This window comes from Benincasa hispida, chromosome 4 (genome assembly GCF_009727055.1).
Source record: "Benincasa hispida cultivar B227 chromosome 4, ASM972705v1, whole genome shotgun sequence".
NCBI classification, from domain to species: Eukaryota; Viridiplantae; Streptophyta; class Magnoliopsida; order Cucurbitales; family Cucurbitaceae; genus Benincasa; species Benincasa hispida.
This window is the reverse complement of record NC_052352.1, coordinates 11,170,317-11,196,881: the sequence shown is the minus strand read 5'-3', so window position 1 is coordinate 11,196,881 and position 26,565 is coordinate 11,170,317. Positions and strand designations below refer to the sequence as shown.

The 26,565-nt window shown below is 30.8% G+C and overlaps 3 protein-coding genes across 4 annotated transcripts; 1 reads left to right on the top strand and 2 right to left on the bottom strand.

The window, feature by feature from the left end:
• Positions 1-8,275: 8,275 nt before the first annotated feature.
• Positions 8,276-10,159, bottom strand: LOC120076716 (V-type proton ATPase subunit G3). 2 transcript variants are annotated; one of them, XM_039030613.1, is made up of 4 exons: positions 9,955-10,159; positions 9,755-9,855; positions 8,578-8,724; positions 8,276-8,410 (listed from the first exon to the last, which is right to left on the bottom strand). In XM_039030613.1, exons 1-3 carry the CDS (start codon positions 10,040-10,042, stop codon positions 8,587-8,589), a joined length of 327 nt encoding a protein of 108 aa, XP_038886541.1. In that variant the 5' UTR covers positions 10,043-10,159; the 3' UTR covers positions 8,276-8,410; positions 8,578-8,586. The 2 variants fall into 2 exon arrangements, with proteins under 2 accessions (XP_038886541.1, XP_038886540.1); XM_039030612.1 differs by having other exon boundaries at positions 8,296-8,724.
• Positions 10,160-13,728: 3,569 nt separating this feature from the next.
• Positions 13,729-15,917, bottom strand: LOC120075387 (U-box domain-containing protein 31-like). The gene has a single exon (XM_039028732.1). The coding sequence runs from the start codon at positions 15,211-15,213 to the stop codon at positions 13,864-13,866; it is 1,350 nt and encodes a 449-aa protein (XP_038884660.1). The 5' UTR covers positions 15,214-15,917; the 3' UTR covers positions 13,729-13,863.
• Positions 15,918-25,093: 9,176 nt separating this feature from the next.
• LOC120075388 lies at positions 25,094-26,050 on the top strand. Its single transcript, XM_039028734.1, has one exon. It carries the CDS (start codon positions 25,346-25,348, stop codon positions 25,793-25,795), a length of 450 nt encoding a protein of 149 aa, XP_038884662.1. The 5' UTR covers positions 25,094-25,345; the 3' UTR covers positions 25,796-26,050.
• The last annotated feature ends 515 nt before the right edge of the window (positions 26,051-26,565 follow it).

Sequence of the window (26,565 nt, the reverse complement as noted above, 5' to 3'; positions counted from 1 at the left end):
CTACCAAATGTGCAACCTTTTTTCGGACCAATCTTCAGTCCTTAGGTCAATATCATGCAGTACGGGTTCAGTATTACCAGGCGATGGGATATTCTACTGAAAACCGAATTGTCTCATCACCTTGTTAGGAAGATTGCCACTCATCAATGTGAAAACATATGAGAGGACTCATCGTCCGCCATATGGTAACCATTCCTACAAAAAATAGGCAAAGTATGCACAATAATTTTGTACGGCTCCCAAATTAACCTGAAAACAAAAATATTATATTAGAGAATATTAAAAGACAAATACAATAAAAATGTGAATAAAATAATCAATTAGGTTTAGTGAATGACCTATTCAGGTTGAAGCAGATCAAACATGTATCTATACTGGTTGACTACATGTGTGGCTGTCCTAGTCACACAAATTTTATCTCTCCCACCTAGATTTTTAAATTGATAATTTAGAATTTGAAATTAACTAGTCAGTGATATAAAAATTAAATTGAATTAAAACAACATGCCGAAAACCGTAGGCTCGTCCAACTAACTGAGCATCATTACAATGATGTACTATGGAGCATTGTTGGAAATCGCTTCCAAGCCCATAGTTGCAAAAGTATGAGATGTCCATCTATCTCTCAAACCTCAGGTCTTGTTGCTTTGCATAGTTGTCTATACAACCATGCAAGCATGCTCCACCCCACGAAATACCGCCCTGCATCATGGAGGTTAGCTAACACAGTGGCAGGAAGATCAAAGTGAACAAAATGACTTGATTTATCTGAAAACAGACTTCCACCCATCATTTGTAGTATATATGCTCGTGCATATCTTATGACGGTTTCTCGTTTGCATCATCTGTGAGCTCACAAAATTGTGTTTCTAACCATATTAAACTTAACTCGATCCTTTACATTCTATCGGCAGGTGGGGTTGCACCGAGGCTACAGTTGAAAAACTTCTAACTAGTCATCGTACATCACTTTGCGTGACCGGCTCACCGTCAACAGGTAACCCCGACAACACTTTTATGTCTTGTTAGATGATAGTGCACTCCTCCAACAGACATATGGAATGTATGCGTCTCGGCCCTCTATCTCTCGACCAAGGCTGTAATCAAATGCCATGCCAACTAAATAAATCCTGGCCTCTCGACGTCTACAAATATTTCTTTAGTAGTACGATCTCGCCATACAACATATGATCGATGAATAGACTGGTCGTACAAAAACATCGAGATCAAACAGGTCCTGGGTTTTCTTGACGCTCCAATGCATCCCTTTATTTCTGCTCTTCTTTTCTCGAAATAGTTCACGCATTTGAAGAAATGTTATCTGAGCAAGGCAATTTATAGGCCAACATTCAAGTCCTTTGAGACTCCATTTATGCCTATTTTTCTCTGATAGATTTTGTGTCATCCACCCATACTGAATCCTCCATCATGTGCAAGCCATGCTCTAAACTAATATTGTAAAAAAAAAACTTAGACAGCTCTGATTTATTCATTTGATATCTTGCAATGCTTTGTGTGAACTTTTGAATTTGAAACGGACACCCACACGATAAACATAAATTGACACCGAAAAGTTCACATTATCAACAATGAGATAGATTGGACAGAACCAGCCACTCGACAACGATGTGGATTTTGTAACCAGTTAGGAACATAATCGAAGGAAGTGTCCTTCGTTACTAAGACGGGCTCCAGATGGTTAGAGATTGAATAATAAATAATTTTTTTATTATATATTTATTTTATTGTATATTCAATTTTTATTATTAAATTTATTGTAATATTCAAATTTTTTTATAATAATCTATTGTTTCAATTATATTATTATTATTTTGTAAACAATAAGTTTTACATATAATAATCTAATATATTCAATTTATAGTATAATAATCTAATATATTCAATTTGTTGTCTAATGTTATTCAATTATAGTATAATAATCTAATATATTCAATTTTTGTCTAATGATTATTCAATTATAGTATAATAATCTAATTTATTTAATTATAGTCTAATGATTATTCAATTATAGTATGATTATTAGCTCTTTTTTCTCTTTTTTTTTTTTTATATATTTCTATAGAAAATTCAAATAAAGTGAAGACTCTCGCTCTCTCCTAAGATCTTGCTCTCTCACTCTCGCTCTCTCCTTAGATCTCGTTTCTCTCACTCTCGCCTCTCTCTGTTATTGTTGTTATTTTTCCATTAATGATTACTAGCTTTCATTTTTCTGGAACAATCACAAACACTTTTTTTTATTATGGATTCTACTTTTTTGTTTGTAGACAAAGCTAATTCGGAATTGTCTTTCATTCCAAGGTATAACTTGTTTCCAGCATTTCATATTTGCCTGGAGTTCGCTCCCAGAAATATAACCATCCCCACCCCCTCACGTCAATCCCACAAGCCTTCCGTCTAATTCGAAATGATAACAAAATGCATAGGTTATTAAAAGCAGCTCGAGTACATAGATACATATAGTATACCATCTTATTACTTTATTTCATCTAGGAGGGAAAAAGAAAAGTAATAAACCTGCAATCTCGAGGGTGGATGTGTGTCGAAACTTCAACCTTCGACAACCTAAGCGAGATTCGCGAGATTTTTCTTGTCGAGGGTTGAAGTTTCGGCTTATGTATTGTTTCCAATTTTTTCTTTGTTCGTCGAGTTCTCAACGTTCGACCTCTAGCTTCGAATTCCAAAACAACAATATTTCTCTAATAAGTTTCAAAACAACAATATTTCTCTAATAAGTTTTGAAAATAACAATATTAATATTAAAGGTCCAATTTTTCACTACTTTTTTTTCTAAATAACTAAAATGCCAAATACATGCTATTTAGTTTTTTTTTTTTTTTTTTTTTTTTAAGTTGTAAAGAGGAAAAAAAATGTAGACTTGAACCTTTGAAAATGTCTTTAACCAATTAAATTATGTTTAAGCTAGTTTTTGCTTTATTTTTCTTTACTCAGTTGATTGATACATTATACCATCACTTTTTCTAGCATATATATTGCTCTAAAAGAAGCTCCTTCCAAAATTTCTCTTTTTCTCTCGAAATGCTCTAATTAATATCCTCTAAATATTTTTAATTTACTATCTGTGTAACTTTTCTCTATAAAAATATATTTTTGTCTCTAAACTTTTGTTTTCATTCGTTCCATATGGTAGAGAGAGAAAATATGGAAGAACTTAGTGATGGAAGAATTACAAATAACAAAGAAAAATGGAGTAAATATTGAAAAACAGATATGTAAACAATTAGGTTGAGATACAAATATCTCACTCTCTTTAGGAGATTCAAACGCTCTGCAATGTGTATTAAATTTCTTTAAACCAATTATCGGTGGAACAAATATTCTCTGGTCTGTCCCCCTCCAAGATAAACAACCCAATTCAAACATTATATAGCTCAAATCACTCTACACTAAAAGGTTGAGTTCAAAATTCCACAACTAAAATACCAAATATGTTGAGTATGGTTGGTGTTTTCTTAGAGCAATGTGAGAGATCTATTTATAGTGAACATTAGATCTTGAATATTTAATTCAAAAACTTGATAATAAATAAATAATGCTTTAACATATCTTGAAATTACGTTTTTCAAATTTAACAAAGAAACACTCAAACCTTTAACTCAACCTTTAATAGCTATTAAGTACTAAAAATGTTACAACACTTAGGAATGTAAGTTTAGAGAGATAAATAAAATTAGGGCAAATATATTGGAGGGAAAAAAGTTTAGAAATGTTGGAGGGAGAAAAAATGGAATAAATAAAAAAATTGGAGAGAAGGAGAGGAAAATTAGGTAAAAAGAGAAATTAGAAAGAGAAGAACTTTATCATTTTGTCAAAGAAAGAAAAAAAAATCAAAAGATAAGTTGAGGAGAAATGTTACACTTTTATAAAGATGAAAGCTATATACATTGACAGAGCGAGAAATATTTAGAGGGAGAAAAGATTGGGAAAAATATTAAATTCTAAGAAAGTATATATATTAGAAAAGTGAGAAGTATAGAAAAATGAAAACATCAAGAAACAGAATTCTTTTGGAGAAAAAGAACATTGATTCAATTTCAAAAATAACTTTAGAAACTGAAAAGAGAAAACTGAATCCGCTACCCTGTTTTGAAAAAACGAAAAACTAAAGTTGATACTTTTTTTTTTGTTGATATTTTTTTTTTTGGGTACAATTAAAGTTGATACTCTATAACAAATTCAAACGATTTTGCTTGTAGTACTTGTATTTTCTAAATTTCATAGTGGTTTGATTATGTATTTGAAAACTGTTTTTAAATTCTATGAGTCAAATAATGTATTTTTATATTTATATTTAGATTTTTCATCTTAAATTTTAAAATGTATGATTATATTAAATAAAGATAAAAATATTTAAAAATATAATATATCAATAATATAAAATCAATTTACTTTTTAAAATTAAGATATGTAATATATAATGTATTATAAATTATATAATAAAGCAAAATAATATTTATACAAATTTATTTAACATAAACATGTCTATAAATAAATTAATAAAGGGTTATTTGGGGTGCATCTGCAGTTCCTATATATGTGTTTGAGGTATGGTTATTTGGGGTGCAGAATTGAAATAAGATATCTGGAGTTCATATATATGTGTTTGGGTGCAAAGTTATTTGGTTAGTTCATGTCTATATTTGGGGTGAAAAGTTCATATATCTTTGTTTCTTTTAATTTTTAAAATTTTTCTTTTTTTCTTTCTTATAGAAATATGTTTAAATAAAATGAGAAACTAAAATGAAATCAAAACTTTTGATTCTAGCTAATTTTTCTCCATGAATTTAATTATCATCTTCTTCTTTTTCTTCTTCTTATTATTGTTGCTCTATACTTTTACTATGTCATTAATTTTTTTTTTTAATTAAATCTCCCCCACCATCTAACAATCAATGAAATGTCACCACATTTATAATTGTTTTTCATTTTTTTTGTTATATGTTACATACTTTTCAACTACATACATACTTTTCATTTAAATATTCTTAATAATCATTTGATATGTGAATTCAATTAAATAAGAAAAATTACAAATTTTTACATATAAATATTACACTTAATATAGAAAAAAATAATATTTTATATATATATATATATATATAATCAACAACCCTATAACATACTCTAATAGATTTTTGCCGGAGTTTGTAGTCGGGGTGGTTGTCGGAGCCTAAAGTTGGTTGCATGAAGGTGTATTGGAGTTGGTTGTCGAAGTTTGTCATCGGAGGTGGTTTTCGAATCCCAGAGTTGGTTGGACGAAAGTGGTCATCAAAGTTGATTATCGAAGATGATTTTCCCTGGAGATTGTAATAAGAGGTGACTGTCGAAGCCTGAAGTTAGTCGCATGAAGGTGGTATTAGAGTTGGTTGTCGGAGTGGAGGTGTTTGTCGGAGTCTGGATTTTGTCGTTGGAATTGTTGATAGCTCGTAGAAATACAAGCTATTGTAGCCTTTTATTTAGAATTATGAGGGTAATAAGCAAAATATGTATTGATAATACTAAGAATTCATGTGAAAAAGTGAGCTTGCGTCAATCAGCACCAAAAATCCTCACTAACCTTATACCATGCATTATTCCGCGTCAAAGTATCCATTTTTACAGATATACAGGAATTAATCAGGGATCGACGCAAGGTTGATCACATGAGATGATTGTCACAAAGATTAGTTCGCCGTATGGAATATTGCGTCCATAGAGTGATAATCGTGATAAAAGACTGCTCCACAAGGTAGATGGAATGCGTTGGCAATTCAGGAGAAATAAACTAGAATGCATACATTGGAAGCATCAACAAGATAAGATGATGTGACATTGCCCATACCGCGACAAAGGCAACTGTGAGGCAGAACACAATCATGAATGTTGTCGGCGCTTAAACTCTATAAATAGCACCTTGGACCTTCATTTCGGCATCCGAGCTTCTGCCTTAAAGCATATGCTTGCGATCAAAGATGAGAGCATGAGCGAGATTTTCTTTGAGGATTCTTCACCTCCACAAACCATTTCGAGTGACGACCGAAGCTTTCGCCGGAGATAGAGCTCGAGAGAGACGTCTCCACTATCCATCCATGGTGCCACCAACAGCCTTGACGTATTTCGGATGAAAAGCAAGAGATCGTTTTCATCGAGCCTTCCATTTCTCCTTTTGTCTCTGTATTGTATTACATTTTAACTTAAGATATTAAGACATTTTGTAATCAATGCATATCTTAATTTCTTCAGTGCCATCTTCTTCATCTTCTTTATCTATGTCATTGTTTACTTTCATCGCTTAGTTATCAAAGGCGATCGCATACTCAATCGTGTAACCTAGAGATAGAACCCACTAAGAGGTGTGTGTTGTGCGAATATAGTGAATTAATCATTTTCGCTTGGTGTAAGGCTGTCGCAACGCTTGTCTATGGGTTGTTACAATGCTTGTCTATGAGTTGATTAGCCGCAACTAACAACTTAAGAGGGTGGGTAGTGAAAACACACTAAAGCGAAGTATGCATTGTTCCTAGAGATAGACACGATCTTATGTTCAACGCAACCATGCATTATAGAGATATAAGCATGCAACCAGCCACCGAGAGGTGCGTGATGCGTTAGTGTGGCAAGTTGGGATTACTCGGGCGACCTAACATAATGAACATTATTATGCGTTAACGACTGTTGCATCTCTATCAATTCTCATAGTTAAACTTCCATTGTTCAATCTGTTTAGTTAGGAGTAGTGCATAATCCTTTAACTTTTATTTTTTTTACTTTTATTCATCGCCTCAAACGCATTACTTCACAAATAGTATTGAGTTATAAGTCCTTGAGTTCGACCTCAGATCATCCCGAGAAACTTGCGTTCTCGTTATACTTGGCGAGAAAGCGAGAAAACTTGTGGCAGAAACGTAGGGTCATCGCATACATGCTTAAACGCATATTGTATATTTTCTAGTCCAACGCATGACCATCGACACATGGAGATCAACGCATATCATAAGATGCACGCATATTTACACTCCATTTCCCAAAGCAATAATTGTTATCGGAGGTGGTTGTCAAAGTCTGAAGTTAGTTCTCGAAGCATGACAGTAGTCGATGGGTAAAGCCATGGGAACTTGGAAAGAAGAGAGAGTTGGAGTGAGTTGGTAAAATGTACAACTCAACTCCACCAACATTTAAAGTTGTTGAGTCAAACAATGAGTTCTTATATTATACAAACTCAACTCAACTCATGTTTTATTGTGTTTAAATTTTATTTTGGTTCCTAGACTTTGAATATGTTATTTTGGTCCCTAAACTTTTAAAAAATTTTGTTCTAAGCCTTAAACTTTGAATATTGTTTTATTTTGGTCCATAAACTCTTAAAAATGTTCGTTTTAGTCTCTAAATTTTTAAAAAGTGATTTTAATCCATGATATATTAAGATTTTGTTAACTCATTAACAAATGGCGAAATGACTTATATTTTTAGATGACTAGACTACTAAATAAGTTACCTATGCTAAAAAATTTAGAGTTTCAATTTTGAATAAGGTGGCAAACGGGAGAATTTTAAAAGATACTTTTAGTTCAAAATCTTGATTATTCAGTATTTATTGTTGGCATTTTATTTTACCTTCATCTTGTTCAATACATCTAGAGCCCAATCATCAAAAAATACAAGCTCTTTCACATCTCTGTTGAAGAATTAACATAATTTTAATAGTAGTAACTAGAATAGACACTTTTAAAAGTTTACGGACTAAAACGAATGTTTTTTTAAAAATTTAGAGACTAATATAAAACAAGATTCAAAGTTCAAAGACTAAATTAGGATTTAAACCTAGTTTATTGTCAACTAATATTTAGTGGACAACTAAAACTAGTTTCATGATTTATAAATATAATACCACATACATTTTAAACAATTGTTTTAATTAGATTCCAATTTCTAAATTTATTACCAAACACATATATGAAAATATCAATTACAACTTTGTTTTCATTAAATTAAAATTTCTGCTTTCATATTTTCTACTAAATAGGTCCTTAAATTTTAAGTCAATTTTTTTAAAAAAAATTAAAAACTAAAATTTTCTCCAATATTTGAATTATTTTCTAAAATAGGGGTAGAATGTAAATAATAGAATAAAGTACATTATAAGCTTAATTTTTTTTTAAAAAAAAAACTAGTTAATAAAGTGGTCATTATTAAAAGCCAAACTAGATCTAATATATCACATATATAAAAGCACATTATTAGAATAAACACAATATGAAACACATTCAATTACTTCCATATCATCCAAACGTGTGATGACTCACGACAGATAATTGTTGAGTGACCACAATAAATAAACAAATTGCAAAGAAAAAAGAATTGCGTGGCGCCATCTCCACGCTTTTCTAATCTTCTGCTGCCAAGTGAAGAAATATATACATGATTATATTGCATTAACTTTACTTTAAATTATATTTCCCTAGTCCTTTTCAATTGATATTTTCTTAATATAATTAAAAGAGACACTGCAATTTTAATTTAATAGAAATTTTGATGATGAAAAAAGATAACAATTATTACCCCCTTGTTCTAAGTTCTGGCAGATGCAACATATTGGAGAAGCATATTAACAACATCCTTTGAAACTCTTTCGGATGATTCCTTCAAATTCTCGATCTTAACTTTGGTTTCCTCTTCCAGTTGTTGTGCATGTGATCCAGAACTTGACTATGATTACAAAAGTTTAAACACTAAATCAAACCAAACTGTTCTTCCATTTTAATTATCAACACTAAATTATTAAAATTTTTAAAAATACCCTTTACTTTTTTCCCCAAAAATACGTCACTACTCATTTTCTTAAAGATTTCAGCACCAAAATTGGGACCTACAGTCGATCACCCAAAACAAAAATTACAAACGAACAGGACAGAGAATTCCTCTGATGGAATAGAGACATTGTATCAGTTCAACTATTTTAATATTTAAGTTGCGATATTGATGTTGTAATATTTTAATGGCCTATTTAAATTAGCTTGAGAAAAAAATATTTTTATTTAAATTTTTCTAATAAAAACTATTTAAAATTATTAAGAGTGTCAAACAATTTTGTCAAACATTTCATTTTGTCTAAAATAATTCATTTTCAAAATTTAACACTTGAAAAGTTAAACCAAATACTCTTAATTGAAGATTATGTTTTGTAATATTAAGATCTATTGGATAATTTTTTGTTTTTGATTTTTGAAAATTAAACCTATTTCCCTTTAAACTTAAAAGTAAGCCTATTTTCTCTACCTATCTTATAATGAAGTGCATTTCTTTTTTGGTACAATGGTTGAATTCTTAACCAAATTTCAAAAATAAAAACAAAGTTTTTAAAATCTAATTTTTAGTTTTCAAAAAATGGCTTTAATAAAAGGTAGATAACAAATTAATAAATCTGGAGTAAATGTAGTGTTTATAAATTTAATTTTAAAAAATAAAATGTTGATTAAATGGATATAAAATATTAATTTTAGAAATTATGAAGATCAAACCTTTCATTATTTTTTCTTTAAATAGAATGTATTGAAAATGATCCATTTAAATTTTTTTTTTTTTTTTAAAAAAAAATGGTTTCAATCGATGTCCCTGAAATTAAACGAAGGTTGAACATCACAACACCAAGTGATTGAGGTCCCAATTTGATGTGTAAGGGTATTTTTTAGAATCGAACAAATTATGAATAATGCGGCTACTGATTTTACATTTTTACCTCAGAAACCTTCTTCTGATGCTCAGCCTCCAAGTGAGCACGATATTGCGCCACTTCCCTTTCAGCTTCTTCTTTAGCTTGCTTCAGTCTCGCCATCTTCACTGCAACACCAATTATTTATAATATGATGATTATGGAAATGAGGAATTTTAACCAAATGAATTTTGGAAAGTGATTACAAGAAACAGAGTAATATATACTGTTTCTAGCTCTGGATACGACTTGTTGGGCATCTTGTTCTGCTGTTAATAGCATCTGAATGCCACCTTGTCCTCTAAATGGATCCATTTTGCTATCTCTAATGAGATTGATTTTGGAGTAATCGTTTATATGTTGATATTCAAATCAAAATGGCCTCAAATTTTTTGGAATCTGATTGAGATTGGATACTCGATGTTCATGCCATCTTCACTTTCCAAAAATAACTCACAAATTTCTCCTTGCTTTAAGGGCTTTAGGTTTTAGAATCGGTCAAAATTGAGCATCAAAAATAAAAAAAAATTAATTAATTAATTAAATTAATATCATATGATTGATTGATTTTAGAGTTTATAGACTCCATTCAATATGAATTTTTTTAACCGTTTTCAAATATAGAAAAATAAACTAAAATATTTATAAAATATAGCCAAATTTTAGAATTATCAATGCTTGACGCTGAGATAAATAGTGATAGAGTCTATCCGTGTCTATCATTAATAGTTCTAAACTTTTGCTATATCTTGTAAATTTTTTTCAACAGTTTTAGTATTTGAAATAATTTTTCATTTTTTTAGTAATATGTATTTTTAATATTATAAAAAAAAATTATGAAAAATAATAAGTATATTATTTTATATTTTTAATTTAATTTAATTTCATTAAAATTAAATAATTACTAATATATATATATATAATGGAGACTTTAAATGATCGCTTCACTCACTTATAACTTAAACGGGTCGTGATTATATAATTCATCTTAATTTTTGTTTCTCTATTTCATTTAATAAAAATATGATAAATTTGGAATATGCTTCTAGTGAGATCTTGAAAAGTTTTATTTTACTATCAATCATTCAAAATTTGTTAAAAAAAATATCATTGCAAATTTTATCTAAAATAAAATTAATGCAACAACGAATATGTAAAAATTGAAAATATCGTTTACAATTAAATCTTGTGTAATAATGAAATAGGTAAATTTTTTAGATAAAATAAAAGGTAACAACAATCTTAATTTTCGATTTTTAAGTCCTTTTTCATCTTTTTCTTGTAAATGAAAATATATAACTTGAAATAATGTCAAAGTTGAATGACACTTTTTGAAACAAACTTAAGATTTTAATTTCAAAAGTAAAAATGAAAATTTTGATATAAATGTAACCAAACAAGCAATAAAAAAACTTATATATGAAACAAAATTGAGTTTTCAGTCATCAGATACAGAAACATATCACATATGAACATGATATTTTAAAAATAAACAATCCAAGACAATTGGAGGCGCAAAAGTGAATAATATCTCGTGAAAACACATTTTAAAAAAAGAAAATTGAAGAACTCGTTAAAGCACATTTGCCTACGCTTTAAGCTGGCTATTTGGTTACAACAATTATAATACGGAGATTCTAATCAGCAGAGTTAAAAACCATTTTTTTTTTACAATATAAAAATAAATAAAAGAGGAATAAATTATTATTACGATGAAAAAAAAAATGATGGATTTGGTAGAAGAACACATGATTTGGGAGAAGGTGGCATTTGGGTGGGTCACGAGTAAAGTACTCGTGTCTGATAATTACCCAACCCCATTTTGCACTTGCTCTGCACGTGACTGTAATTATAACAATATCCAAGGGTTAATTTATTAATTTCCCCAAAGTCCGTGCTGGTAAAAAGGAAACAAAAATTTTAAATCCGAAAATAATTTCACTTTTTTTTTTTTTTTTTAATGCTGAAAGTCGAGGTGTTCACGTGGCAAACACTCGGTCAAAAGCACATTAATCAAGAATAAAATTGTAAAACAGATACACACACTTTTCAAAACCATTATTCAATTTGAGATTATTGGAAATTAAATGTTCAAAATAAAAATATATATATAGAAAACAGAGTGCCGTGCAGCCACAACAGGCAGAGGCAGAAGCAGAAGCAGAAGCAGAGGGCAGTTCAGTTTGGGTATAATGAAGAAAGAGAAGAAAACAAGGTAACAAGTTAAAAACACAAGGAAACAAGACACAAATGAATGGGGTTATTTATTCAAATTGAATATGGTGAAGAGAGAGATAAGATCAAAGAAAAATGAGAATTGAGACAATCAATAATGGTATGGTTTGAAGAACTTACTAGGAATTAATAAATGCATATAAGATTTATATTCGATATTCAGAGGAATTACTAATTAAATGTATAGAAATAATTGAAAAAAATTATAAATATAACAAAATTTAGTGATAGATTATCGTAGACAGACTTCTAACAATGACATGATTAATCACTCTAAGAGTTAGATCTAAATTTTACTATATCTCCAAATTCTTTTACATTATGTTATATTAGCTAATATTTTAGACTTTATAGCTATATGTCACTCTTTCTTTTTTAAATGTAAATTTTTAGTTTTCAAACAATTAAAAAGAGTATGTTTAGTCTTTAAATGGTCCAAATGCATTTGTTTAATACACAAATTTTGAAGAATAAGTTGAAAATTAGGACTATTTTCAAATATAGTAAAATGACAAAATATTTATAAATATAGTAAAATATCATTGATACTAATAGACTACTACTATCTTCTATCACTGATAGACTGTAATATTTTACAATATTTAAAAATATTTTTAGCAGTTTTTTTATTTAAAATAATTTTCCTAAAAATTCTTTCATTTCTTCAAAAATTATTTTTAATTAAAATGTTTCATAATTATTTATAAAAAAAAAAAAAAAAACTTAAAAATATTTGAAATTTATTCTAATTTTAAAAATTCATGAACCATATCCACATGTTATCTAAAACTTGAGAAGTAAAAACTATATTCTTCAAAAACTTTCGAGACTAGAAAAGCCCCTTTTTTTTTCCTAATATTTATTAAAAGATGCAAAATTTTGAATTACTTATTAAACAGGTAGCAGAGTCATTAAATAAAAATTTTCCTACTATAAAGTTGGACCAGATGAGAAAACTAGACCAAAAATTCAAAATTTGCCCAACTGCATTTCATACCCTCCAATGTGGTTTCTTTTAAAGTGGTAGTTGAACCTTCATTAGTCAATCAAACCAAACCTTGCCCAGCCACCAACAATTGTTCATGAATTCTCTCACTCTCATTCTATGATTCCCCCCCTTTTTCTTTTTTCCTCCTTTACCCTTTCCTTTCTTTTCAATTTTTTAGTCCCCACCATTGTTGTCTTCTCTGTTTTATGCTTTTAAGGTTCAATTATTTGTTCACTCCTACAAAAATTAGATAGGACATATCATAGACAAGTATATTGTAAACCAAATTTCCATCTAATCTATAATTATGGCCAATGATATTTATAACTGAAAGTCATTAAAATTTTGGAGACTACCATAGCAATTTAACTCAATTTGCACGAACAATTTTTCAAAGAAATTGGTCCCAAAAAAGAAAAATTTTGCTTTTTTAAAAAGTAATTTTTTTACACTAAAAAAATACAGTTTTATTGTGACTGCTCATTTGAGTCTTGGTTTTGCTTTTGTAACACTTTCCTCTCTCTCTCTCTCTCTGCCCAAACTCAGTCAAAGTATAGTCTATCAATTATGAAGCTTGGCTGTTGTCCAGGATTCTTTGACCACCAAAAAAAAAAAAACAAAAACAAAACAAAACAAAAAACAAAACTTTATTTTTATATTTCTCTGAGCTGCCTTTCCCCGAACCATGAATTTACAGTCACCGGAATTCCGGAAAAGAATATTCCGGTCATCGGTACATGTCAATTCAATTGAAGAAGAGAAGAAAAAAGATAACAGAAACATGGGAATCAAAATTTGCTTCTCGCATTCATTCACATTCACAAAGACTATTTGAAGAATCAAATTATGCATAATAAACCAAAAATTAAAAGGAAAAAAAAGGGGTGTATGAACAATTTTGACAAGCTATCTTTTATTGTATAGTTCTTGTAAGCTTACATTTAGAAATGAAGATAGAATCTGGGTAATTTAGACTACACAATTTCAATAGCTCTGCAGATCTCTGTTTAAGCTCTGGATTGCACCCACTTTGGATTACAAGCAGCAATTTCGCCGCTAATCCAGCCTCCACCGCAAGCACCGAACATTCCTCTGGCGCTAGCTTGAACACCGCCCATAAAATCGATAACGCAAATTGAGTACAAATCTCTGATACTTTCATCAACAATTTCACCAAATTCCTAATCGTATCTTCACAGTTCTTCAACGCTAATCTCCCCTCTGGAAGGGATGACAAAACGTCGAGAATATAAAGCGCCGATTCCAAGCAATCGGTGTTTAAGTTTGAGAGGGCGCCGCCGAGTTTTGCGACGGCGCCGATACTAACGAGTTGCTTCCTGATTGGTTCGTTTGAACAGAGCGTTCGGAGTAAACTGAGTCCGGCGGTTACACCATTTGGGTGTCTCTGATCCTTCACCATTCTCAACAATCCGACGAGGAGACTTAAACTAGAAACGTTCTCTGTTCTTAAATCCTCACCCACAATCAACATCTTGATGAATTTTGTGCAATTAATCTTGGTTTCGATGGACCCTTCGTTTAAAATATCTGCAATTAGGGAAATTCTTGTGGGTTGAATCAGATTCTTCTTCAACTCTGAATCGAGATCCAAATTTACGAGGATCCCCACGGCTTCGGACCCAACTGCGTGAGAGGTGAAAGAACCCAAAAGAGAGGAGATTAGAGCGACACCGCCGTTGTCGACCACCATCTTCTTGGCGGAGGAATGGGTGGTGACGACATGTCGGAGATCTTTGAGGGACTGAACCCTAGCTTGACCCTTGACCTTCTTCAACGAATCCAAAAGCTCTAAAACTCTCCCCTGCACATCCTCTGATCTCTTCTTCAATGCCAAGTACTTTTGCGAAAACCAGGTGTGAATCAACTGGTGAAGGGTCCGATTCGGTGTGACGGAATCATCCCAAAGCTCTTGCATTGTGGTGGGACAAGTTAAATGCCCTAAAGAGAACCATTTCAGAATGTTGGACCGCTCGTAGGTCTGCCCGGAACAGAGGGTCACTGGATCTTGCATGGGTTCGAGCGAGATTGGGCAAATGAACACCGATGGAACCTCTATGGACGATTCCAACTCCTCAATCATGTCCTTCAGATCCAATTTCTCACCACCGCCGCAAATTATACCCCCGCCTCCACCGAGAATCCCATCTTTGACCACAGTTTCCAGATCTAGAATCTGCGCACCGCAGCCGACGACGAGCTTGGGATCCCCTTCTCTCCAAGTAGCAGGCTGGTACATCGGCATTTTGGCAAAACCCTTTTGGGAAAACTGAAGATGAATCTGAATCTGATAAATGAAGAGATTAAAATCGTATAAAAAACAAAGCAAAGTTGAACAGGGGAGAGACCAGAGGAACGTGTGGGAAGGAAAAGGAAGAAAAAGTGAGGAAGAGAAAACAGAGAGAAGAGAGGAGAGGTGTTTGTTGTTTGTTTCTCTTTTTCTTTTTTTGCTTTCGCCTTCCTACACTACACTGTCGCTCTCATTGACAATCACAGGCAGCAATGTTTGCTCACTTTGTTGCTTTTCTTTTCTTTTCTTTTCTTTTAAATTCTTACTTTTATCTGATCTTTTTCTTCTTTTCTTCTCTGGTCAAAAGGATATCTCCTTCTTCTTCATTACACTATCAATCATCATCATCATCACCAAAACAAAAGATGAAGGCTACGAGATTTTTGCTTCCCCAATTCCAAAGCTTCCTCTTCAAGCTCTCAAAAAGGGAGATATAATAATCAAACCCCAGATCAGAAAATTATGACCCACATCCAAAAAGGAAACCTTGCCATTTGCCAAGCCATAACCACTCACCCAAAAAATCCAACCCAGCAGAGAAGGAAGAAGAAGAAGGAGAAAGCAAGGCAAGGGAAAGAGAGATTTGTTTATCTTCTATACTGTTCACACACTGTCCCTCCCAAGTCCCATCTTGGTCTTTAGAGAGATGGAAAAATTAATATAAAATAAGGGGAAATGGATATTACTGGATATAACAGGTTGTTTTACTGCACAAGGACCGTGCACCACACGTGCAGTTCACTCTTCTCTCTGCACCAAAAGCATATTATTAGTCCAAGAAACTTTTGCTTGGCTTTGTGGTAGGGTCTTTGATTATTATTGACTAATTAAGCCTTAATTTCTACATTTGTGCTGGCAATGCCACACCGCACCACAAATCCAAATCCATCCACCCACCTCTTCAATAATTCTTCTTTTCTAGTTTAAGTTAATTGGTATTGATATGTATTCTTATTAGATGATATAACATTAAATTTATTTTCATTGAAAAATTTAAACTTTTTGAGTTAATAAGTATTTAGATAATATCATAATAAACAATCAGGTGTATTAAATTTATCTTCATCTATTAATTTAATTTTTTTGGTCAAATGTTGATTTAACATAAATGTTTATAGAATTATGAATTCTAATTTCTATCTCAAAATGAAGAACAATTGAGGTTTCTCCATTTATTCAAAGTGAAATCTTCAATGCAAATGAATTTTATATCTCAACCCAATTGAGTAAGGAAAGTAATTAAAGAAGAATACTTTTGTACATTACAAACTAAATAGCTGTTCTTAAAGTAGAATTTAAAAGCCAGAAATAATGTAATTAGGTCAAATTGAAGGTCCAAAAGAAAAGGGGAAAAAATGGAGCACCTTTGGGAAAGGAGGAAATAAGAGAGTGGATGAGATGGAAAGTGGAGAAATATGGAAAAAACAAAAGAGAGATGGATGTGGGCACGGTGTTGGGAGGGACACGTGTCAGTAGATGGATGGAAAAGCGGGAGTTGGAGTTGTACGAGGGGGAGGATGACATAGAAAAAGCAAAATGAAAAATGGGCAAAGTAGTCAAAGCAAAGAGAGAAGACCGGGATTTTGGATTTGCTAAACGATGCATATAAATAAACTAAAATTAAATTAAATTAAAATTTTAAAAGGAAAAAAAGAAAAAAAGAAAAAAAGAAAAAAAAACCGGTCTTCTAGATCTCAGTATCAGTCAAACCTGCTGAGCTGGCACTCTTTACAAAGCCACGCTCTGGTGGGGTCCACCACCCCCTCTGATTGATCCCCCTCACTGCCTCTTCCCCATTCCCATTCCCATTCCCCTCCTCACAACTCAGATGACAGATCTCATCTCCTTTTCATAAACTATATTTTTTTAATATAATTAATTCTTATTCATGTGTTTGATTTTCAAAATCTTATTGATGCGTTGGCTGCTTCATCTTATCCTCATTCCAGCGTGACGTCTGCATGCCTTTGCTTTGCCATTTAATTGGGCCTCCTTTAGGCCCACTTGAATTCTTCTATGGGCCTTTTACATTTGGGCCTAGACACAGATTGATTAGGTTTTTTTATATATATATATATATATAATATTTGTAATGGATAGAATCATAATGGAAAAATCTTAAAATATGGTACCCTGCAAATATGGACTCAACTTTTTAAATTTTTTCTAATTTTTAATTTTGCCCTTGTTGATTTTTTCTTGCCATTCTTGCCTTTATTATTATTTTTTTAAAATTCATTTTCTTTCATTTTCTCCTTTTTTATTTTATTTTATTTTTCCCATTTTTATTTTTTTTTTATTTCCTTTCTCTATTTTTTTATTTTCTTCATTTTCTCCGATTTTTGCTTCCATCTCCTCAATCTCCCCATCTCTCCAAACATTTCACTCATTAAAAAAAAATATATATGAGATTGAGTTTCAAACCTTTAAAGTACCTAACTCATAAGTGACTTAACGCCAATGAGCAAATCATCAAGTTTGATTATTACAAATGAACGTTAAATATAAATAGCAAATGAAAACGAATTTGAAAAAAAGCTACTTTTTTTAGTCGTTATGCACCATTTAGAAACATTCATTAAAAGTTTGAAATAAGAAATGATAATAGTTATTAAACAAGTTTATTTATCAAACAGTGAGAAATGATAACGTTATCAAATAGGTCATTAGTTTTTTTTTCTCCCTCTTTATAGGACTTTAAGATTATGAAGTCTATCAGCAATATCACTTATAACATGTTATGATGAATAGCATGTTATCAGTGATACTATGATATCATGCTATCAATGGAAACTTTTACGCACAACTAAGCAATCTCGACGAGTCATTTCGTCTCAAATACTACACTACATGATACATAAATACTATTAGTGATATCATTTTCGTTGATAGCAATAGAAAGATATCACCGACAATAGCTATCAATGATATCCTTTATGACTATCAATGTAGAAGGATATCATTCTATATCTATATGCATCAATAATGACGTACAAACACACTACATGAATCGACAAATTAATCAAAAATACCCCGATTATTAACAAACAAGTATAACATGATATCAAATCCAAAAAACAAAAAGTATAAAAACATTACAATTGATAGAAACATATCATCAATAGTCAATATTTGGCTATTATTGATAGAAATATATCAGTGATAGCAACTGATAGCCCATTTCTCAAATTGGAAGTTATAACTATAGCAGCATCACTAATAACACTTATCAATGATAGCAACTGATAACATATTTCTCGAGTTAAAAGCTATCACTGATAGCAGCTATCAATTACTATCACTAATAGTAGCTATCAGTGATATTCGCCGAGAGCAACATCACTTATAACAACTAATAGCAGTTATTAGTCATAGTAGTTGATAGCACATTTCTTAAATTGAAAGTTATCACTAATAGCAGAGCAACTGGTTGTAGCTACCAGAGATAACAATTAATAATACACTTCTCAAATAGAAAAGTTATTACTAATAGCAGTTATCAGTGATAGCTACTAATCACAGCTATCGGTGATAACCACCAATAGCACACTTCTCAAATTAAAAGTTATCACTTATTCAATTTGAGAAAACCGGGAAGTGGTGGCTAGGCATGAGTTTTTTAGTCTTTTACCATTTTTTGTTCTATACATACAACTATTTTATCCTTGTGCTACATGTTCTATTATTTAAAGCTTAAATTCCATTTATGCAACTAGTCTTTACATTTTCTCAATTTTGGGACCAATCAAGAATTACAACGAATTAATTTGTTTTATAAAGGAGTGAGCCAAACTCATGTTTAATAAAGGGAAAAAAAAAATCAATGAATCTATTTTTATTTGATTTGATTCTCAGTTTCAGGTTTTTTTTTTCTCTTCAAAAATTTCATTTTCATTTTCATATCTGATTTTTTTTTTTTTTTTTTGAATTCGGTCTTTTTGTTTTTCTTCAAATTAAAATTGTGTCATTGTTCTTTTTAAAGATTTGAAATGGGTCATTTTTGTTTCTTTAAAGTGCACCATAATAGTTAGTCATTTTTTAAATAACAAATATCTATGTAAAATAATAATTAAAATATTCTCAATTCGATTTGGTTTCGAATGAGTTTTTAATTAAAAAAAAGATTCAAATCAATACTAAAATTGGAACAAAACTAATGAATAAGTTTGATGTTTCATTGTTACTCCATCCTATGAAAGCCATGTATCAAAATGAAGCAAACCAACACTACTTGTATCATGTGTGGTGATCTTTGAAATAGTAAATTATGTAAATTTGTTTACAAAAATCCAAGTTCTAACCGTGATTTATTTACTCTTCATCTTGTCTATTGGTCAACACAATTCATCAAAGTCAAACTAATTATTCATTCAAAAAAACCATATAATAATTACACGAGATATTTTCTAAAACAACATAACTCAACACATCACTTCTTTATGAATAACTTTCTCACATTAAATAAGAATTACAATTATGCACGTCACTAGCCACTCAATTTATAGCTTAAAAATTCATACACAGCATAAATACCGACCATTGCAAATTTTTGTAGATTCATATTTATTGTGGTTGAAGATAAGTCTTTTATTCAAATAAGGAATACATGTAAGTGTTAAACAAAATCTTTCACTTAAATATTCACATCCCTTCTCTTTCCACTCTGCCACCTACCAATAATTTAAATTGTTTTAAAGTCATATTAACTATCATCACGTCAATAATAAATTGTATTGAAAATTTAATTAATTGAATTTTAATATTGAATGGGCTACATATTCTGTACTAGGGCTATTATATTAGAGTTTGGTAGACATTTAAGTAATCAAATCAATTAATTAGGACTCGTTAGATCTCAATTCAATGATTATAGGATAGATGGAGATTAAATGCTAATTAACGTTGTTTAAAAAATATTTTAAAAATGTGGGTAGTTTTTATACTATTTGCAAAAATATAGTCATTTTTTCTTCATTGAGTTAGTTAAGTCGGTTGCCTTGTTAAATAAAATTAATGCCTTTTTTTGGTCTATAAATTTAAAATTGTTTATTAAAATTTAAATTAAATTACATTTATTTTTTTTTTTATTTTAGATATAAGTGAAAGTTTTTTTTACAAAATAAATTTAAATAAAAAATTTAAAAGAAATAATAAACGTTATTATACTTGTATAAATAAATAAACTTCATCAACTTGAATTTATTGAGATTTTTTTTTCAATTAAATATTGTGGCTACTAACAATTCCATTTTTTCTAGAAAATATGAAAGTAAAAACAATTTGAATTCATAATCTACACCTAAAATAAAGAAAAAACCCTATTTTTTCAAATAGTTTGAAGCTGCCTTATTTTTGCAAACAATTCTAATTAAGCATTTAATGCGTTAATTAGATGAAGTACATACGTATACAATTACACAGATTCAATTAATTGAAAACAAAACTTGTCCACCACTAAATAGTCTTTTTGTTTTAATTTAATGCGTTAATTAGATGAAGTACATATGTATACAATTACACATATTCAATTAATTGAAAACAAAACTTGTCCAACGCTAAATAGTCTTTTTGTTTTATTTTAAGGTATATTTGAATACATTTTTAAATCTTTAATTTAAAAAGTAAATTATTTTCGAAAAATTTGAAATGTTTGACAACTACTCGAACTAGCTTTTTAAATATATTTTAGTTGATTTTTATAAAATATATTTAAATAAAAATATTCTTTTTTCTCTCGATTCAAATAGTCCGTAAGTTGGCTGCCAAAACAGTTTTGGTAGGAGAGATAATTCACATTATATATTTTGTAATGGGTATAAATATATAATCCGTTCTAGAAATTCAACAATTTTAGATGACTTTTCAATTTTGCAGATAGCTATTAAAATAAAAGGTTAAATTGTAAATTTGGAGTTAGAATCTAATTCCTAGGGTTTGATAAATTATCATAAATAGTATCTACGATTTGATAAAACCTCGTAGACATCCATATAGTTTGATAAAACTTTCATAAATAGTCCTTAGTAGGGATTATTTATGAAAGTTAGAACTAAATTCTAATTATAAACCATAGAGACTAAATTCTAACTTTCTCTAAACTATAAAGACTAAATTTTCAATTTAACAGGAAAAAAATGAATATGGAAAAAAAATTCTTTTTTTGATTATTTGGTTTTAGGTTCAGTATCATTTGATATTTAGCTTTCAAAATGTAAACTTTTAGTCATTAAGTTTACATTTTTTATTCAATTTAGTGTATAAGTTTCAAAATGTTCGATTTTCTTTTAGGGACTGTTTAAGACATTGAGTTGGATGTCTGAAATCCATATACTTGTGGAGTTCATATGTCTGTATTTGGAATGAAGAGTTATTTGGTCCGAGTTCATATGTTTGTGTTTGGGGAACAGAGTTGAGTTCATATGTCTAGATATTTGATACATTTTTTTAAACTCTAAATAATATGTTTTTATGATTACTACTTTTGTTTTAAACTTTTTTATTCAATAATTCTATTCATCTTTGTTTGAATAAAATAAGAATTGCAATTTTTTTCTTTTAATTTTTAAAACTTTTCTTTCTTTCTTTCTTTTTTGGGCAATGAATAACAATTAACCCCTTACATTTCTTATAGAAATATGATTAAATAAAATGAGAAACTAAAGCGAAATCAGAACTTTTAATTCTAGCTATTTTTCTCCATTAATTTCATTATCTATCTTCTTATTTTTCTTCTTCCTATTGCTAGCTCTATATTTTTACTATATCACTAATTTTTTTTAATCAAATATCCCCCATCATCGTAATAATCCATGGAATGTCACCACATTTGTTCAACAGTTTCACTTTCATTTCCACTAAATTTGGATTATAAGGTAACAAATCTCTATTATCACTAATTTTTGCTGGAAAATGTTCCAAGATTATTTTATTTTATTTTATGATTTTTTTCCCGTTATATGTTACATACTTTTTAACTACATACATACTTTTCGTCTAAATATTCTTAACACTCATTTGACATGTGAATTCATTACGTATAAATATTGCACTTAATGTAGACAAATAATATTTTTTTTATATAATCAACAACCCTACAACGTACTTTAACAGTTATCAATCTTATTGTAGTCAGAAGTGCTTGTCAAAATTGATTATCGAAGATGATTTTTACTGGAGTTTGTAGTCAGAGGTGGTTGTCGAAACCTGAAGTTGGTCGCATGAAGGTGTATTTGAGTTGGTTGTCGAAGTTTGTCATCGAAGGTAGTTTTCAAATCCCAAAGTTGATTGGACAAAAGTGTCGTCGAAGTTGATCATGAAGATGATTTTCTCTAGAGATTGTAGTCGGAGGTGACTGTCAAAGCTCGAAGTTAGTTGGAGTTTGTCGTCGAGGGTGGTTGTCGAAGCCTCGAGTTGGTCATCGGAGTTGCTCACTTAAAGGTGATCATCAGAGGTGATTTTCATTGGAGTTTGTAGTCGGAAGTGGTTATCGAAGTCTACGAAGGTGGTTGTCGGAGTTGGTCATCAGAGTTTGTTGTAGGAGCCAATTGGTCATCAGAGTTGGCAGTGCAAAGGTGGTCACCGGAGTTGGATCACTGGATGTGGTTGTCAAGGGCTAGATTGGTTGTCTGAAGGTTTTCGGAGTTCGGAGTTGGTTGCTAGAGCTGTCATCGAAGGTGGTTATCGGAGTCCGGATTTTGTCGCCAGAATTATCATCAGAGGTGGTTGTCGAAGGCTGGAGTTAGTCGCTAGAGTTGTCATTGGAAGTGGTTGTTGGTGCCCGGAGTTGGTCGCCGAAGTTGTCATAGGAAGTGGTTGTCGGAGTCTGAAGTTAGTTTTCAGAATGTGACAGTGAACAATGGGTGGAGCCATTGAAAACATGGAAAAAATGGAGAGTTTGGATGAATTATGGTGAGTTGGTAAAATATACCAAATCAACTCCACCAACATTTGAAATTTGTGGGCGAAACAATGAGTTGGTTATATTATACCACTCGACTCAACTCATGTTGGTGAGCCAAACATCTCCTTAGAGTTGAGTTTTGTTTTAGTTTGATCCATAGATTTCAAGATTTACCTTCTAACATCAATTTTTCACTAAATATTCACTTTTAATTTTTAGTTGTCTATTAATTAATGTAAAATCACTATGAAATGAAATTTCAAAATTAATTTTAATGTGATGAAAAATAATCAAATTTAATTAATTATAATTATTTTAAATTAATTAAAAATACTATTATTAAAGGCAAAAATAAGTATTTAGTAAAAAGTGAAGGTAAACTAATATAAATATTAAAACACTCTAAAATTTAAAGTCTTTGGTGTGAAAAAAAAGTATTTTAGCCCAATGAAAAGAAGAAAAAGTGGGAGGAAAGGGAATACGTACAAAAACCCAATCAAAGTTGGAGAAGCAGCCGAAAACCCGCGTTTTGATTTGGCAAAAAAGAAAGATTTGAATAAAGAAAGTAAAAATAAGAATGTAATTAGGAAATTGAATCGAAGCAATTACATAAGGTTGAGGAGGGCGGCTAGTTTGGTAATTAGCCGTGGTTGGGTTGAGCTGACTCTTACGTCTAGGAGACGTGTATCACCATTTCTATCTATGCGGCTTGCCAACAGAAAATTTCTAAACTTTTAAAAAGTTTTTGTATCTAGAAATTGGTTCTTTTCAGAACAAGTATTGTCATTAAATTTATAGATTAAAAAAAAAAAAGGTTTCTATCTAAACAAATCTAAACACATATATGTTGTCAATAAATAAGCAAGCACAAACCTCTTTTTTTTTTTTTTTTTTTTTTTTTTTTTTTTTCTGTCCATGAATTGAACTAAAAAATTTTAAGGGCCGTTTTGAAGAAAATTCAAATTTTAAGGATTAAAATGAAAAATTTCAAAGTTTATAGGTATAATTGAACGAACTTCATAACTTACGGTTTTTTTAAAAATAATTTAACCTTTATTTTAAGGTTAAACTACATGCTTACTATCTTAATCTTGATTTGTGTCTATTTAAAATTGGTCTCCAATTTTTCAAAAATGTCTAGGTCCATGAACTTCTAAATTTGTATCAATTAGTTAAATCTCTAAACTTTAAATATACTTAATCGATCCTTAAAAAATCCATCCAAATCAAATTATGGGGCTTAAATCTTACCAATTTTTAATACTATATAGATTTTATCTTTGCATGGTAAAATTCGTGAACCAACTATTATACATACACATATATATACCCTAAACTTATAAACATGTAACAATTAAGTTAGGATACTTTACCATTTACAACATTTAGTTTGTATCCTACATAGTATTATAAAATTTAATTAGAGAAGTTATTTGTACTTCCTTTCTTTTTTAATATCTATCAGTTATCGATTTTTATCACTGATAGACTTTTATCACGTCTATAAACAAATATTAAAATTTTATTATTATAAGTTTGATTTTCATTTCTACCATTATTGTATTAGAAAAGTAAATAAAATTGACAATTTTTATGAAAATTATTAAGGCTGAAGACCAAAACTTTTTTTTTTGGGAGGCAGACCAAAATATTTTTTAATATATAAATCAAAGAGGAAAGAAACTTGAAGAAAACAGAAAAGTGACAAAAACCTTCTAGTATAAAAAGCAGAAAACAGGTTTCGTAATTCGTAAAAAGCCATTTTTTAAGTTTTAAAAAATTTGACTAAGATGAATTTCACCCGAATCCAATTCAAATTTCAAATTTCAGAATTACAATCTACCGTTCTTTATCTTTGACAAGGCAATGATTCATTCATCTAGATGAATTGGATAAGGTTTAAGAACATCTAAAAGTCACATGCTGGAAACCTTCACAAGTCAACTCCACCATTATTTCAACTCTGGCCGACGTTTTACGCCAAAATTCCCCCACCTGCTCGCTTTCTGCTTTGTCCCATTCCCCAATTTCCTTCCAAATCAGTGTGCTTTCAATTCCCCCTTTTTCCTCTTGATTCTAATTCTTTTCGTTTCACATGACCTGATTTATTTGATCCTTTGATCGAAATTCGATTCTGCTTCTAAATCTCTTTCAGTCATTACATCGAACTTTTGGTGGGCATTCGAAATGAGGACCAAAACAGCGCAAAATCAAAGCAAATTCATCCGATTCGTTACACTACCCATCAGAGCTTTAGGCAAGGCCAAGGATTTCTATGTAAGAAGCATCATGGATTGTGCTCCAAGAGTCTCTCATGGCTACCCATCTGGCCAATTGCCCGTCTTGCCCAAAAGCTACAGCTCTCGCTCTTGCAGATCCAATGAAACCGACGATTTCAGAGAGCTTGTTAAGGCCGCTTCCGTTAGAAGCTTGGACATTAAAGATATCGATGCCGATATTCTTTATCCACAGAGGCTAAAACAGTCCAAAGGGCTGCCCAAAAGTTGCAGTGTTGGAATGGGTAGGATTGATGAGGATACTGCTTGTGAATTTGAAGATGGCGTTGAAGATAAGGCTGATTTGGTTTATCCAAGAAGTAAAAGCTACGCTGTGACGAATTCAAAACCTGGGTTTTGATTTTCAATTCCCCTGTTCTTCAAATTATTCTCAAACAGTTCAATTTTTTGAATGATTGGGAATCAAAAAAGGAGGAATTTCCTTGGAGACTTTGAGTCTTTGATCATGCTGTTCTTCTGTGTTCATGTAAATATTATGTGTTACCATCCACACCCAAGTCATTTTTGCCTTTTCCCTTTTTTCAGTTGGAGTAAATTAGTAGTCAAGATATTCAAAATAAAAATTCTCGTTTCTCTTTGGAATATTTATTCTAAACTGATCTGGTAATTACCTTCTTTTTAATAATTAGGTTTGATACTTAATTTTCATTGTCAGAAACAGACGATGATGCAAATATCCATTTCTGGTTTTCTGTGAGTTTTTGGGGGCTTGTCAGTCTGGTCGCAGGGTCGCGCGGCGCAACTAGGATCCGATGGGGCTTGGAAAAAGAAATTAAATTTGGTAATGTTGGAACCAACCATTAGAGCAACACAAAGGGGTCTATTTGGGTCAGGAGTGGAGTGGGCTATCTATAATAACTCATTCCATGTTGGGACTCCAACTATTTTTAGAGTTCCAATATTATCTTTAAAATCAATCTCAAGGAACACTATTCTCAATTCCACGATTTTTGTCGTTTCACTATTTGCAACATCTCATTTTTTTTCCCTTGTCTCTTTTGTCTCCTTTCTTGTCCGATTGAACAAAATGCTCAGATAAATGATGTTCTTCCTTCTCTCTTTACTTGTCTGTCTTCAGATCTGGTTTTGCGCTTCTTCATCTCCGTTAGT

Bases quoted from the DNA above. Each gene is read 5' to 3' on its own strand.
- LOC120075388 (XM_039028734.1), top strand. From the start codon at position 25,346: ATGAGGACCAAAACAGCGCAAAATCAAAGCAAATTCATCCGATTCGTT.
- LOC120075387 (XM_039028732.1), bottom strand. From the start codon at position 15,213: ATGCCGATGTACCAGCCTGCTACTTGGAGAGAAGGGGATCCCAAGCTC.
- LOC120076716 (XM_039030613.1), bottom strand. From the start codon at position 10,042: ATGGATCCATTTAGAGGACAAGGTGGCATTCAGATGCTATTAACAGCA. The intron at 9,856-9,954 runs GTATATATTACT...TTGGTGTTGCAG, and splicing joins CGTATCCAGAGCTAGAAACA to TGAAGATGGCGAGACTGAAG. The intron at 8,725-9,754 runs GTAAAAATGTAA...TTGTAATCATAG, and splicing joins ATCAGAAGAAGGTTTCTGAG to TCAAGTTCTGGATCACATGC.